Source organism: Cebidichthys violaceus, unplaced genomic scaffold, assembly GCF_023349555.1.
Source record: "Cebidichthys violaceus isolate CVI_PGR_0920_01 unplaced genomic scaffold, fCebVio1.0.p SCAF_10, whole genome shotgun sequence".
NCBI lineage: Eukaryota > Metazoa > Chordata > Actinopteri > Perciformes > Stichaeidae > Cebidichthys > Cebidichthys violaceus.
In genome coordinates, this window is record NW_027176263.1 from 10,886,141 (window position 1) to 10,902,588 (window position 16,448).

Below are 16,448 nucleotides of genomic sequence, written 5' to 3' on the forward strand. Positions count from 1 at the left end.
GAGAGATTTTGAATTGGGAATGAAAATGTTGCCCCATAGTTGTGTGTCTAATAATATCGCCTCATTCCCGTGAATCAGAATCCGTCAGAACTACTGGTTTTAGATGCCGGGAGTCATGAATAAATGATTTCCTCCTCGTTTTAGTGCACACAGAGGAGGAGGAGGAGGAGGAGGGGGAGGTGTTGGAAAACGAGGAGGCTGATTGACAGAAATGTGTTATGCTCAACAAGAAAAGTCTAAGAATCTGGAGTTGTTGGAATAAGTATGCAGATGCACACCACTCAGTAGACTGTATGATCCTCTTTCACAGATCTGGGAGAGATTTGTCCTGATCTGATTCAGGGTGTGTTCACTTTAAAACTAAAGGTAGTTTAATCCATAATGTACTGTATGTTTCCACAGTGCTGTCAAATAAGACACGTATGTACCACACATGCCCTCACTGGTAGTAGCACATAATCTATACTTTGGACTTTTGCTTAAATAGTTAATGATATTCCGAATGGTCTGCAACAGTGACTCCCTACCTGGGATACTGGCAATGATGGCGTAATTTACTAGCTGGACACAGGAGACATATTGAAATCAAGACTGCACAGGCTCACTGGGGGACCCTGCTGCAGTAAAATATGAGCTTTTCTAAAAGGACTCTGGTGCTAGTTTTTGTCCATTTACTATACTATGACATTTTTAGACATACTATACTATGAGTTTTTTTAAACTTTTTTCAACATACTTATACTATGACTTTTTAAAGACTTTTTCTACATGCTATACTATGACTTTTTAATTATTTTTTGACATACTCAGCTATGACTTTTTCACTTTTTTCAACATACAGTCAGGGCCATACGTATTTGGACTGTGACACAATTTTTCAAATGTTGCCTCTTTACACAACTCCAATAGATTTGCAAGGGAAGGAGGCCATTATTAGGTTTAAAAAAACATAACAAACCTATCAGTCGGATAGCAGAAATATCAGGATTGACCAAATCAACAGTTTAGCACATTCATCTTTCAGCATTTCTTTTGTGTTTTAGACATACTATACTATGATTTGTTTTTCTATACTATAACTTTTTCATGACTTTTTTCGACGTTCTAAACTATGACTTTTTTAACATTAATATGACATTATTCATGCATTATAACGATACAATCACTTTTCTATGACTTTTTTCTAATACTACAAGATTTTTATGACTTTTTTTGACATACCGTGATATGATTTATTTATAGATAAATTTGGACAAACTATTCTATGAATTATTTCAACATACTACACTATGACTTTGTTAGGACTTTTTTAAGACTTTTTTTGACATACCATACTATGACTTTTCTATTTCTTTTTTGGACATACTATTCTATGACTTATATCACCGTACTGTTAGACTTCTGTACTTTGCATGTTGACCCCTTGTCAGCGTGGGCTTCCTCCCACAGTCCACAGACATGCAGCTTTGGGTTAACTGATGACTCTAAATTGCCTGCAGGTGTGAATGTGAGCGTTAATGGTTGTCTGTCTCTGTGTGTCAGCCCTGTGACAGTCTGACGACCTATCCAGGTTGTACCCTGCCTTCGCCCCATCTCAGCTGGGATCGGCTGCAGCCCTATCAAATTGCTTGTATAAAATTGTGTTTCTCGGAAACACTAAATGGTTTCTTGGTCTTTGGCAGCGGTGCACACTGACCTCTCCAACATGATGAGTATACTCTGCACACAGCTGGCACTGTAAGGGTGCTTTCACTCATCATTTATGTTTCCCAACCTGGCATATTGTTGTGTAATAAGGTGCGGAATTATTTCCATAATCACAATGCTATAATTAAGTGTCATTGTAAGGTTATTTAAACCGATAATAAAGTACTGTGCTGGTTATAATCTAGGGCAAAGAGTAGGTTGAATAAGTCATAATGCAAAAAAATCAAATATATTACAGTTCACAAGGATAAACACGAATATTAGACATTACCAAAAACATATCATGTTGTTAATTAGTTTCTACAAACCGTATTTCAGGCATCTAACTTAAATCCATTCAGACAGCCTATTGACTTGATATGAGGGATCCTGAAGTGCTAACCCATTTGAAGGTTTATAAAGTAGTTTTTGTTGGTCAACCCCAGAAGTTAGCATCGCGCCCGTTCCCTCGACAAAAAGCCAGGAGTGATGCTTCCATTGGATTTTGGATTATAGTAGAAAGTAAGCACTGTGGCAAAGAAATGTTTATGATACTTACGTGTTGTTCAGCAAAGTAATATTCACAAATAAACACGAGTAACATGATTTTTGAAGCGTGAATGCAATCAGTCAAAAGCTAAAGTTGGGCTATAAATGAACTTCACCTTGGTCGTATGAGAGTAAGTATACACAAGTCTTAAAACCTTTTAGGGACGAGGGTCCCCCATTTGGACGCAAAAGTCCAAAAATGTTACACTGTCTAGTGTACAAATTGACTGCCAAAGAACCCACGAAGAACGAATATAGTGATGTTAAAGTTCTGGAGAAACCTCAGCGACCTGGGAACAACATGAACTAGGTCACTTCTACATGAGACAAACACATCTCCCATACGGCAAGTCTCCAAATAACAAAATATCATAAATCATAACTCCATAATTCCATAACTGACCAGAGAAAACAGCTGCTACTGATCGTTAGCTACGTGCTAGCTCCGGAAGAGCAGCATCAAAAAGCATGTCCGTTTGACACAGATTACGGCGATATATTCCATTTCTCTCCCCGGTAAACCATCGCAGAGCTGTTCAGCATCAAACACAGAAAAGTCACACAGCTTTATGGAATATTGTACTCACTTTTGGTCGAGTCTCAGCGAAAAAATGAAATATTTCCGTACTTCCTCGTCTCTGTGTTCCAGCTCCATCCGCTCTGTGAGAATCCATTGTTTACGGAAGTCTCCGAGACTCCTCGCTTTGTTGGGAGGGATGGAAGTCTCAGCAAATTGGATTTCAGATCTGACATCAGTTTGGACGTTTTTCATTCCCATTGGCTAATAGTGCTGTCAATCATCTAACTTTCAATTCCCTGCAATTCTATTGGCTTCTACGGTTCGAAGGAGGGCTCAATGGCGCAAATCGGAGAAAGGGGGGCTGAGCTGCAGCCCTGAACAGAGACACAGAGACTAGAAAGGGCCTAGAAAGGATCCTGGCCTTCAAATGAAGCCCAAACTGCTCTGTTTGATGTATTGAACATCATTAGTGATGTATACAAGTTAAATATATAGTTTGGTACATGATAAAGTTAAAATAACACACATTTTGCAACGTGTAAAAGTGTAAACATTGGAATTCTCGCCTGAAATCTCTGTACTAGATCCTCTCTAGCTTATGAATGCTTCACTTGATCTAAGTAAAAATGTGTATAGAGATCCTCAACATATAGATCTATGATCTGGGAGAGCTTGAAGGCTTGGACCTACATGATTTCTAAAAGAAAATACCCTGAAATTGATTTTTTTTGTGTGCCATCTTAATATTCTCTTAACCAGTAACATATATACTGATATTTACACATAGCAACAGATCTTACAACTGTTAGGGTTATTTTAATCCAAAAAGTATTAAAATAGCCCTTACAGTTGCAACGCTACACTCATTCTAGTATGGGTATGCTTTTTTCGAGCGGAGGCCTAAAAAAAGGCCTAGGGTTTAAAAGGTTTTAAAGGCTGACTAGTCGGTCTGACCACATTTGGTAGTCTCATTTAGCCTCTTGTTAGCAACCGCCTTTTTAAAGACGTAAAAGCGTCAAAATTCATGAGAGGGGTATCTACTGACCCACTGACTTCAAGACGAGGAAACCGAAAGTGCAACAATGCCAACGTAGTTAGCTACAAGTAATGAATCAAACAGTTAACTAAACGTAATGGATACACAGTAATTAGTTTTCTGAAGGTAATAGATGAACAGTTAATAACTAGCTACAAATTATGGATACAATGTTAGGTAATGGATAGATAGCTAAAAGTAATGGCTAGAATAAACTAAAAGTAATGATTAAAGGTTAACATAATCAACTAAAAGTAATGAATTAATAGTTTCTATAGTTAACTTAAAATAATGGATGGATAAATAGTTAAAGTAGTTAACTAAGTAAATGATAAATAGATGAAATAGTTAGCTGAAAGTAAAGAATTAACAGTAAACATTGGCAGTAAAATTGCATGAACAAATATCATCACAATACACTTTTATAATGTTTAATAGCATCCAGTCTATAATCCATTCATAGGAACGTATTTGGAACATGCTGAGTGCTGTTCATTGTATTAGGAGCTGTTGGGAAACTATAGACCAAAAGACTCTAGAACACGTCATTGTGTGTCTGCCAATGAAAGCAGACATGAAGAATATAGGACTCAAATTTGTAATGTCAACATATTCTTGCATTCAATCTGCAGAGCAATGAGTTTTAGGAAGAGGTGAGACTCGAGATGAAACAGATTTTATAAATACAATTAACTCGAGCGCTCAAGTTCTTTCCGTTTTCTCAGAGCAGTACTCGTCAGAGGCTAAACGGATGATTGCACTTTCATGGCAAAATATTAATAGAGTAATAGAGTGAAAATAAGTCAGTGGTTCAGGGAATTGTACTCTCGATGTCGCTTGGAACAGATTACACACTTGCTTAAGGGCAGACGATTCAAAATGTGTGGGGTTTATTTATATCAAGCATATAGATGAATCAGATATTCTTACTCGCTAAGCTGAGATCTTTTCATTACCCCCTGTTGTGTAGTCAAAAAGCTTTTTTTTTCTTTTTTTTTTAAGTTGTGATCACTCTTTAGACATCCAGCTTAGGGAGAGATTTCGTGCTCACACATTGATCTCACACAGAACAAAGGAATTATTGAGTGGTGTTCACCTTTGACGCATTATTTCACAGCATTTTTTTCCCTTAAAAATATGAGGCAGTAATCCGCTGAATAGTACTCTCCACATGATGTACAGCTAATACCCCACATTGTATATTGGCAGGAAATAAGGTGAGTTGAAATCCTAAAAAGTAGCAAACAGCTAAATGACATGCCTAGACAGAGGCTGCAATTTATAGGCAAACATTGAACAATTTGTCTCAAGTTGTTATGATGTGGTTGATTGCCTGCTTGGATGGGTATGAATGGGAGAATAGAACTCATACACACCAACAGGACCAAGGAGGCAGAAGATTTGGAGCATATCTCTGGAAATAAAAAAATGCTGATAATTTATACATTTTACATAGGTGAGTGACAATATCCCCACAGCGCTCATCAAAGTTCAGACCACTTCAATAACTTCATCTTCTTCAGAAGCACTAGAGCTGAGATGAGATCTGCGTGTTATTTCAACACTTCCCTCTTGCTTCACATCGAAGGGCTTCCAGCCAAATCAGAGAGAGAGAGGCTGATGGGGGGGAAACTGTCGTCCTTATCGACGTAGGAGAGCGGAACAGATGCAGATATGATTTTTGTTATAATGCAGCTCACTGAAGGAGCGGCGGCGGCGTAAGGATAAGATCGGGAGGCTGAGGAGAAAGAGGAATGGCAGGTATGACAGGCCTAAATAAAACAAACGACTTGTATCATCCCCCATTAGTAAAATATTCAGTATCATCTTTCACTATTTACAAAAAACAGAGAGAAAGGCTAATCTAATTCTAGTGACTCAATCATAACATGGCTAAACTTCAACAAACAAATCACTGCAGGCTCATTATGACCACATTCCAAACATCTTAAAGAGGTGCAACGTGTACGAGTTGAAGGCTGGATGTGTTCAGTCCTGTTGATTCGACATGAAGGCACAGATCAATTTGGAGCCAACAACACTCCACGGGTTTCCCTGTTCATCATTCCAGCGGCGTCTGAGCCACTGTCTCAGGAAAACAATCCCCAATAGACATCAAAGTGATTTCATATTCCTTTCAAGTTGAAGAAACCGACTTCTGTAACAACACGAGCAAAGTCCGTTTGCTGACTGAGCAGCACTAATGGCTAAAACGACGCTTCAGGCACAACATGGATCCAACACAGAATCAGCCGCCCCAGTGACTTCACTGTGAAAACGTCCCCAAAAAACAAACAACGAGGAAGTCATTCATCTCTCTTTAGTGTACTTTATTACCTGTGAGGAGGCTTTCATAAAACCAGTGCTAAACAACGGAGTCAACCTCCAAAATATTTTGTTGCAAACACGCTTATTCAAATATGTGTCGACATCACAAGTGTTAACATACATACAGTATGACGCCTAACAAATACAGTAAGGCCAGATCACTATTTGCACAATAACAGTTACAGTTCAAACTGTGCGTGTTTGTGAGAACGCTTGTCGTGAATCTACAAAAAGGTGAAGGGGGTGAAACGCTTGAGACAAGAATTTACAAAACATAGCAATGTAAAGCAGTCATTCCATCAAACACCCCTTTTAAACCACAAGGTTTAAGTCAAGTATCATCAATAATTATAATACTACAGCAGTGATTCTTTACATGATGACCAGCACATGCTGGTATTGCACATGGTTTTTGTCCTTATCACATAACTAAAGCATCTTTTAATCCAGACTTTGTCCACATTGTTTGTTCCACTGAAGACATGTTCAATCTCAAATGTAAGAATTGAGTTCATGTTACAAATGCTGACACAATGCTACAGCTGCATGTGAGTATTTAACGTATTTTGAAGCTGCAAATGTTTTATGACGTTGGTATTTAATACTATTTTGTGAATATTAAGAACCTGCAATGAAATCTAAAAGTTTTTAAGATTATTTCCCCACAAGAAGTCCCCACATTTCAAAACTCTAATTGTTTTTATCATAAAATTCCAACTGATAAAACTGTGAAACTAGTCAGTTTGGGGTTATAAGGAAACCACAGAAACTGAACCGACAACCAGTGCTGAGTGCATTTTACCCACAGCGCGGCGTGGCAAGTGTGAATGCAAGTCACATTTAGTGGCCCCAGGGACAACCACAGGGGTCTCCACAGGCCCTCTTCCTGTCCCAGAGGATGAGCAGCTCCTCGGCGGTGTGTTGGGGTGACGACAGCATGTCCAGGTAGCACTCTTTCTCACACAGCCAGCCGGGGTCCTAGCAATAGCAAAGGGGGCAGGACAGCGGCTGTGTTAACAAGCACAGGCTGATTTGGTTATTAGCCTCACACTCGTCAAGGTCTTTTTAGGTTCAATTGTTAACATGCACCTTTAATACGCCGTCATCAAAAGATGACCTCTAGTTTAGTCGCCCATAGTTTTACAATTTATCTTTCTCCTGTCCAATTAATCTTGTAAGTGTCAGTTACTCGTAGAGCACTTCCAACTGCACTAACTTGTGTAAAAGAAGCAACAAAAGAGAGCGGGGTTGATAACCCACACTAAACTAATTGTTCACAATATGAACTTTGATTTAACAAACTAAAACCACAACATTGTAAAAACCACAACTCTTGTAAAATTGACTTTAGAGGCTAATATTACCATTCCGAGAAACATCTTAACAGTTTTTTTTTTATGTTTTCCCTTTCAATTGATATTGCATCTTAAAATATGTCAAAAAATCGTAGATGTAAGTCTCCTTCGTCGAGAAAAAATATTGTATACATGGTTACATTTTCCATTATTACTACTCTTTTTTTCCCTAATGATTCTTAATGCCAGACATTGAATGCGTATCTCATCCAGATAGATAGCGGACCATGAAAACACCAGAGACAACGATGGAAAGTGTAGGACTTCATCGTTCTCTCCCTGACAGTCTGATAAATTGTATTTCACAAATACACATAAATATGTACCAGACAAAACCATTTGTGATCATGGTGCTTCATTGGATATGAGATTACATTTTTTACCTGATATTTCTGTGGTCCAACAGCTGCCATCCATATCCCCATGCTCACATCTTCTCCCTGAAAACAAGACAGCCAGGACAGACTCATTATATTCACCAGTATCTGCCACCATACCCCCACAGTCTCTTGCTCGTGGGTGCTCTACCTGGTAGGCCTTCAGTTTATCTGCATTGCTGGCGAGCCACTGGACCAGGTCACGAGAGACCACGTAGCCCGAGCCGCAGGCAAACGCTGGGTATGCTGGACTCGCGTACTCCAGCTCCTGCCACTTCCCAATGCGGTCCACTGCCCAGCTCTGCCTGAAACTGGGTCAGGATGGGAGATACATTATCATCACATCCCGTCTCCCTTTCAACGGACCCATCATTGTTTTGACAGAGAGTTCCTGAGTCTTTCATCTTTAGCTGACACAGTGCACAGAAGTTAAGTTGCAAAACACAAATGGACTAAAAACACCAGCAAAATATACGTTGTCAACAGGATCAGTTCGTACTTACTTCCCCCACCAGAAATTGCTGCGCTTGAGACCCTTATGGTCAATCTTCATTAATACAGAGTCCACGTCGATGTAACAATCATCATCCGTCTTCAGCAGCAGATTAAAGTCAGCGTTTCCCACCGACCTACCGGAGAGGGAATTTGCAACCTTAATTAAAGCCCACCTTCTGATTTATCCCAATGAAATATCCCAAAGTGGATTTACATTCAAATATCACCGAGAGTGACGGGCAGCAGGTCTTGCAACTAGATAAAAATACTTGCCAAAGCTTAAGACCACTCTGTCTGTTTTGCTACCTGATGACTCACAACTGTACTTTTTCCGACTGAGTGATTGCAATCGTGTTTGTAACAGCGAGACATTTTGAGGCGACGACACACTTTCATTTCAGGTTGCTGATTTCCTCAGAGGGCCTGGGCAATTTGGAGACAGAGAATCGAGTCATTAGCACTTGCCATACCATTTATAGAACTGAAGCAGTTTGGAAGGCACGTTCCTGTAGGTGTCGACCACATCCACGAACACCATGTCGCCGTGCCTGAGGCTCTCCCGCTGCAAGGCGGCATCCTCCTGCCTCAGCCTGGAGGCATGGCGCTCCATCCTGGCCGGGCGGCCCTGCAGGAGCCCCGACAGGCCGTCTTCATCTGACACAGGTGGTGGGGGGGGGGGGTGGGGGGGGCACGGGGAGAGGAAACATGGAAAATTGGGCAAAGAGTTTTCTTCCAAGTCACATTAACTTTTCTTTGGATAAGTTAAGGCACTTTTGAAGGATGATAACTTAAATCACTGGCTGCCAAAACAATGAAATACAATTGTAACATTTTACAGAATGGACCATTAGTTCTGTTTTCAGAGATATTGGACGGTGTTTGTTTCGCCCAAAATGGCTACAAATCCGTTCCCAGATAAACTCAAATGCAAACACAAACACGTAACACAATAATGCAACACAACAGGGTAGAGAGGAGAAAAAGAAATGCGATTTCGATTTGGCAGGCATGAAAGAGCCCCAAGGTGAAAAAGGAGCTAATCTCATAACCTGCAAGAGAGAACAATGTTTTTATTCTACATAGGGACTCATTTTATAACGGTTGGCTCTTTTGATTTTGATCACATTGTTTGCATAAAAAGCTCTGACTTAAATTCTGTTGCTGGACCAACCATAGATCGTAAATGTGAACCCTCCAGCCAAACCGGGAAATCCAAGCGCACTTCTATGAGGCAATATGCCCTCTGCGATCTGCAATTCAAGAAAACAGCAAAAAGAATGTCTTTCCTTCACTTTAAAAGTTGAAAGGGAATATTCTTAATACATTTATTCATGATTCCCTGTCAGTACGTACAGATGAGATCTTGAGGACTCCTCCTCCATCATTGAGCTGCACAGAGGAGTTGACTGTTGTCAGTCCAGCAGAGGCCATATTCTCCCAAACCAGCGTCCCCTCAAAACCCTGGATAAAAAGCAGACATTTCATTCTTTGCAAATGTAGCACGGTGTTGTTCTGTCAAGCACTGTTTAAACTGAGCAACACTATACTGTACACTGAGCAGTATAGCTACCGCGGAGGACACAGACGTCATGTCCTCAGTACAATTTCATCATTGTTTATTTATGGTCATAACATTGACGTAACTCCCTGAAAATCTTGTTTTTGCTGTGGTTTAACTTCTCACTTTGCAGCAGTGATGTACAGATGTACTCCGGGACCCTGTGACATCACTACTGGGTGTGGTTGCAGTTACAACAAAGCACGTTTTTGATGACGGATGTGTAAAATAAGCTTGAAACTTTCAACCAGAGACGGCAGCAAAACACTGCATTTTAACCTGGTGTTAAGTTCCTCTTTGATGGCATCGTGGAGAAGGCTTTGTAATAACATTTAGCATTTTATTTTCTGTTGGGAAATATTGTAGTCATTTCCTGAGATGCTTCGTGGAGAGAACTACGTGTAATTATCTGTTACTAATTCTAGGAAAAAATATGAGATCAGTTCTGAGATTTTAGATAGTTGTGTTCAGCTTATGGTCTTCAGAGGGATTTTCTTTGAAGGAACTGCATTATTTAAATAGAACTTGCAGAACATATATTTAAACAGTTTAATGTGAAAAATCTAAATAATTTAAACATTTTGAGGCTCTCTTCTTTGGAGGGGTGGGTGTCGGCTGGGGGGATTTGTCTCATCATCTCGGGGTTGTAGGCAGGATATTAGAAATGCATGTGAGAAACTGACCTTAGGCAAGATGAACTGCTCCACTGGTTTGTACCACAGCCCGCTCATCATGGTCCCTGTGCTGATGGCACTGAAGCGAGCAGTGACCACAGCCTCCTGCAAAAAAAAAAAATCATGATTTGCAAATTTCCCTTCACCTAAAGTGAATACTACACCGCAGACTGTTAAATTAAAGACAGTTTCAGTTTGAGTCTTTAACTGAGGCAGTAAAGAGCACCAGCAGCACCGAGTCCTCCAGCTTCCCCCAGGCTGTGTATCCACCAGAAACACAGCGTATGGGATACAATATGCTCAGAGGTGGAGGTTCTGTTACCTCCTGGTCCAGCTGGAGAAGCTTCACCGTCACATTGCTCTGAAGCTCTGGCTGGGTCCCGCTGGGAAACACCCCCAGCCTGGTGATCACCACCGGGTGGAGGACCTTGAAATCCAAGGCGATGGCCGACACGTCGGAGGGGGCGAGCACCGAGGGGTCAGACACCCTCACGATCTCTATCTCCGCATCCTGGCCCGCCACTGGCACAGAGAGATGGCAGAGATTACCGCACACGCACACATTCAATTTATTACAATCCCAACATGCTGACCATCTCTTTCCCGTGATGAAGACCGAGTGATTCGGGTAGAGGGCGGGCGCTCAGAGAAGAAGGCAGACTCTTGGTAAAGCTACACCATCAGCACTTTGAGAAGGCGGTTCTTGGGACCGCCGTCTTCAAAGCGAGCTTGTGCTCGTGAGTGTGGTTTCTTAATTACAAAAGAGCAGTTTATTACCCAGGAGATCAATGAAGAGATCAAGGCTGTTAAAAGGAAGCAGGCTTTTTTTTTTTTTTTTACTTTATATGCATTCTACACAAGTTCTGCTGCTCACTTCCAAATAAAGACAATTAGAGGTGAAGAACACGGACAAAGAGAAAGCAGCACTTTATCAAACCAAATGTTTCTCACAGTGACTGAGTGGAACTGACCTTCAGGGTTTTACCAGTGTGTGTGAGGACATGTGTGATTAAATATTCCTAGCTTGTGCTCCTTTAACAAAACAAAGCAGTGCTTCTCTTCACACTGGCCAGTGTGAGATTGCTTGTTTATTCTGGTGAGAAAATGAATAAACCTTTGCATAAATCATAAATAATTAACAGCAAATTTACAGTTATTTACTATGTATTGGAGACTTTTTTTCAATATTAGGCAACAACTAAAAAGGTCTATAATATTCTACATTGTTTACAGTTCAACAGTTAATTATGCAATGTAGAAATCAAGCCACAATAAGGGCTGCATTCGGCAAATATTAACATTATTGGTTATTCTGTAGATCATTTTCTTGATCAATTAACATTTGGTCTATAAAATGTAGGTAAATACTAAAACACTTGACAAAATGGCTCCCTTGAATTAGTTGTGATTGACCGATTTGTTCTTTGATTGATTTTATTCTATATTTCCGTGTCATGCACACAAAGTACCCAAAGGCACCAAAAATGAATTTGCAGTGGTCATTTCATTACATTACAAAATTACCGGATATTTTACCGCTTGGCCTTTAACAAAATATTCTGCCTTCTCTCCTAAACTTGTCTTATAAAATCTGCTACAAAAAAAGTTATTTTCCTGAAGCACAATTCAAGTTTTTCATAGTCCTCCAGCCAGAAGAGATCAACATAAATGAGGTCACTTTACTACGAAGTACATCCCTAATGACCTCGTGGACAAGACAGTAAAACAAAAAGTGAAGCTCATTCTCAATTCCACCGTACTTACTACACAACAAACAAAGTCAGTCCTCCTCTGCAACTTCTTTTGTCCGACAAACAAATGTATTCAATTTAGTGAGGCTCAGGAAACCAGCTAATATTCACAGTGGAACCTGTGATTTTTGGGACCTTTTTGCCAAGAAATTTGTATCAAAATTGTGTGAGGATATCCTAATCGATTTGTTGAAATGTTTTGACTAGAGCTGAAACGATTAATCTAACATTGTTAAAAAAGGCTTTATATCAGCCTTCTCAAAATCATTAACATTTTGACTTTTTTTCCCTCTCAAAACAAACAAAAGAATTATTAAAAAATGCAAATTAGCATTCATCTTACCGTAGTCCCAAAGAAACATATTTCAACAACAATAAATTGTGCGCTTAACGTGTGCTTTGACCTGAATCCTAAGTCAGGTACCCAACTGTGTTTAAAAGCAGCCGTTGTCTCTTTCTCTTCCAATCACAACGAGCATCTCGCTGCAAAGCCGCCCGCCCGCCCGCTATTCTGAAGCAAATCACGTCAACACTTACAGCCATTAACGCGGCGGAGAGCAGAGACTAAAACGTCATGGTGACCCTAAAGGCCGCCGTCTGAAAAAGCCCGTTCTGATGAGCAGTAATTGTGTTTTCATGACGGCGGCTAACAATGAACCGGCCGGGGGAAAGTCGTGAAATGGCTGCATTGAACTGCCTCTGTGAAGGTGAGACACATAACAATGACTGTGGTTGTTCCTTCTGACAGAAAGCCTGTTCAATTATTTCCTATATGGCGTGTCAGTGCTTCGTATAGTTTTCCTTTGCAAGTGTTAATACGCGGTTCTAGTTACGGCTGCAGCAGCTGGGAGAGATGTCTACTGTGGCCTTGGGTATGGAGAGGAAAAAGAATGGTGTCCTTGAGCTGTGGGTGAACATGAATACGGTGTTTTACTTTTTTTCTGAACATGCATTCTTTCATTCTTTCAACTGTTATCCTGCGTCCGCTCCACTATTGACGACTGCACATCCAAGCAATAGACTGCACACAGAGCGTCTTTCCATATTACAGCTGCCCCCTCATCAGTGGGTGAGGCAGATCATTATTATTATTACTATCAGCGTTATTTTACCTGGCTGCGTGAAGTTCAGGAGGGAGCAGGAGTAGGGATCCTCTCTGTCCTCCTCTGGAATGGGACACCCATGTTCGCCCACGATGAACTTCACCCCCACTCTGAAAATAAGAAAAAAAAACACAACTGCATTCTCCTTCTTTTTTTTTTTTCTTTTTTTTTGCAATATTAGGCTGTAAGATTTCTAAAGCTTGTCCATCTTATCCGCCCTCCGTTGCCATGGTTACGGAGGGTTGGTTAAAGGCCATCACACCTTATCTTTGCTCAGATCGCGGAATTAGAAGGAAATGGACAAAAAAAAGAAAAAAAGAATGAAAGAGGACAATATTGGCCTCTGGTCAGGTAAAGATAAAAGGGTTGGTGGGGCCGTCAGTGATTTGCTGACAGCTGCAGGCTTTATTTCCACCGTATGAATCTGTCCTTGGAACAACAACAAAAAAAAGAAAAACAAGTGTTTAAGTTGGAGCAGCACCCTACAGACCTGTGCTGGAAGAGAGGGTGATCTCGGAGGTAGCCCAGCCAGGTCTCCCTTATCGCTTGTCGCAGTTCATAATGGTGTCTCGCTGACAACACTCCCACCAAAACTTCATAGAAAGGTAACGATTCATCTGCATCGGAAACAGAAAGACATGCTGAAATATTTAAAATGGTAAAACAACAGGACGTCATTTCTTATTCAGTGATGAAGTGGATGAGGATAAAATAAGACACACAGTTGGTGACAATGATAGGGCAACAATCAGATAAAATATTAAAATCACACTTTGAGGAATGCTTGATGTATGCTTGCCATTCCTGATTCTGACAGCAGTTTCCTCTAACATGTAGTTTGACTTACTTTGTGATGCATCCTAGAATTGACATCATGCATCAAAAGGTGGTTAACTCTACTCCTCCCTGATCATAAGTGATGGTCCGTGTGAAAGCAGCGCAGAGATCCGCAGTAGTAACGGCACAGAAATGCTGAGCTCGCTTCGGTCTGTTTCCAGACGTTAGACTATCCCATCAACGCCCAACACTACTAAACTGTTACAGTCACATCATTCCTCACCAAAACACCACATATGAACACACACATACACACACACACACACACACACACACACACACTGCAGCGCAGTTACACAGTCTCACGAGCAAAGCACAAACTACCTGTTCCCACACAAACTAACGAACAACAACAGACACACAGGGGCGGTAAAAGCAAAGTTAGCCAGCCGCTCGGTCGGATGTGAAAAGTTGCGAGGCGTTGAGGAGGTGAAGCCCGGGATTGTGGTTAAAAAAAGTACCCGAGTGTGTGTTGTTGTCCAGCGGCGTGGAGGAGGGTCGTTGTGCCAACCACAAGTGCACCAGGACGGCGACAGCACAGGGCAGCAGAATGAGCGCTAGCCTCCGCATGGACGGAGCCCTTCATTCAGCCGGAGCAGCCTTCAGCTTGAGCGGCGCAGAGCCTCTTCCTGAGCCGCACGGCACTGCACTGTGTGAGCCGCTCCGTGTGTGCGCTTCATTTCAGCTCCGCAGCTCTCCGCCGGGCTCTCACCACTACCTCACGTCTGCCTCCGCTGCTGGGAGAGAGCAGCCAATAGGAGACGTGGAGCCCTGCCGCGGCGCACTCTGGGAGATGGAGTTTGACGCTCTCTGGCCAATCAGAACAGTTTCGTAAGTTAGAAGGTATAATAAAATATGAATATAAAAGTTGGTAAGGATATAAATGAACTCCAGATGCAATAGTTTGTTGTTATTATTATTATTGTTATATACAAAAATGAAGCTCTCCATGAAGCTCCATAAAAAAATAGATCACGCCACGCAGTTTAACTCTCCATTCAAACAACAAATAAGTAAACAGCATATTTTAGTAAGCACAATAAATAGTTCATCACATGTCCTCAGAAGTAAAATGAAACATTAAAACATTGATTCGAGCTACAAACAGTATCTCTGTGGCACATCTTTCCATGTTTATCATATAATGATAAACATCTGTCAGTTAATTTCCAATTAAGTGGGGAAACAGAGCAGAGTAGAACATGAACATAATCATTTGAACCCAATAAAACCCAGGTGACACGTTGCAGCTTTAAAATTAGAACACAACTTTAAATCTGTTACCCTGCGCTGCACATGAATCATTCAAATGGAATCTATTGTGCATGGAGGAGGGTGTTTGAGGAGGATTTCTTCTGACTTTGAGAGCACCAGTGTTTCTCCTGGAGAGGAAGAGGGGGCCACGCCATCAAAAGAGCACCTGCTTCCATGCTTGTAAGAATGTCATTTGTAGTCATCTTAATGGCATTCCAATGTTGCATACATGTTATTTAAGAAATCTTTACCACCTCTTTAAGGGTAAAAGTATTTAAAAAAAAAAAAAATATTTAATGGGAAACACTAACTTGCAACGCACTGTACGCCAATGTTATGAGTAGACATAAGAAAGCATGCTGTGAGTGTAGATAAATAATCTTATCAGAAATTATTACTATTCTCATGTATATTTTGCATACACATTGGGGGCTCACTGCTCAATTTCTCACAGATTCTCCATATTAGATAACCTACTGCCCTGGGGATAATTACTTTCCTGTGCATTATATAATTCTTTTTGGAGTCGTACTCATTACAATGATTTATTTCTCTCTGCAACACATTATTCATTTGAAAGAAAAACACTATTCATAGCATAGTCAGGATTTCTTGGAACACAAACTAACATCCTGCTCTGCTGCGGAAATCAAACTTTTATCTTTTCTAGTTTCTTGTTGACATGTTCTCAACTCTGAATTAACTTTTTATTTATTTGTCGAAACTTATTTATTTATTCTCTATTCATATTATTCCAATGCAATTCATTTTTTTCTCTTTCTCTTTTCTTTTGCAGGGTTCAGAGAACGCAGCACTCACTGAACTTTTTTGGGGATCTGTATAGATTTATTTTTATCTAGTCAGGTGCCATCTGAGAACGCTGTGCATATCACATAATATTAAGACTTCTTGAATTTCTAATTTT

At 40.6% G+C, this 16,448-nt stretch overlaps 1 protein-coding gene across 1 annotated transcript; it reads right to left on the reverse strand.

The window, feature by feature from the left end:
- Positions 1–6,045: 6,045 nt before the first annotated feature.
- On the reverse strand, positions 6,046–14,959 carry b3galnt2 (beta-1,3-N-acetylgalactosaminyltransferase 2). Its single transcript, XM_068725173.1, has 12 exons — positions 14,731–14,959; positions 13,923–14,049; positions 13,442–13,542; positions 10,901–11,100; positions 10,588–10,683; positions 9,700–9,807; positions 9,518–9,596; positions 8,817–9,000; positions 8,355–8,480; positions 8,003–8,162; positions 7,858–7,914; positions 6,046–7,097 (listed from the first exon to the last, which is right to left on the reverse strand). Exons 1-12 carry the CDS (start codon positions 14,837–14,839, stop codon positions 6,960–6,962), a joined length of 1,485 nt encoding a protein of 494 aa, XP_068581274.1. The 5' UTR covers positions 14,840–14,959; the 3' UTR covers positions 6,046–6,959.
- Positions 14,960–16,448: the final 1,489 nt, after the last annotated feature.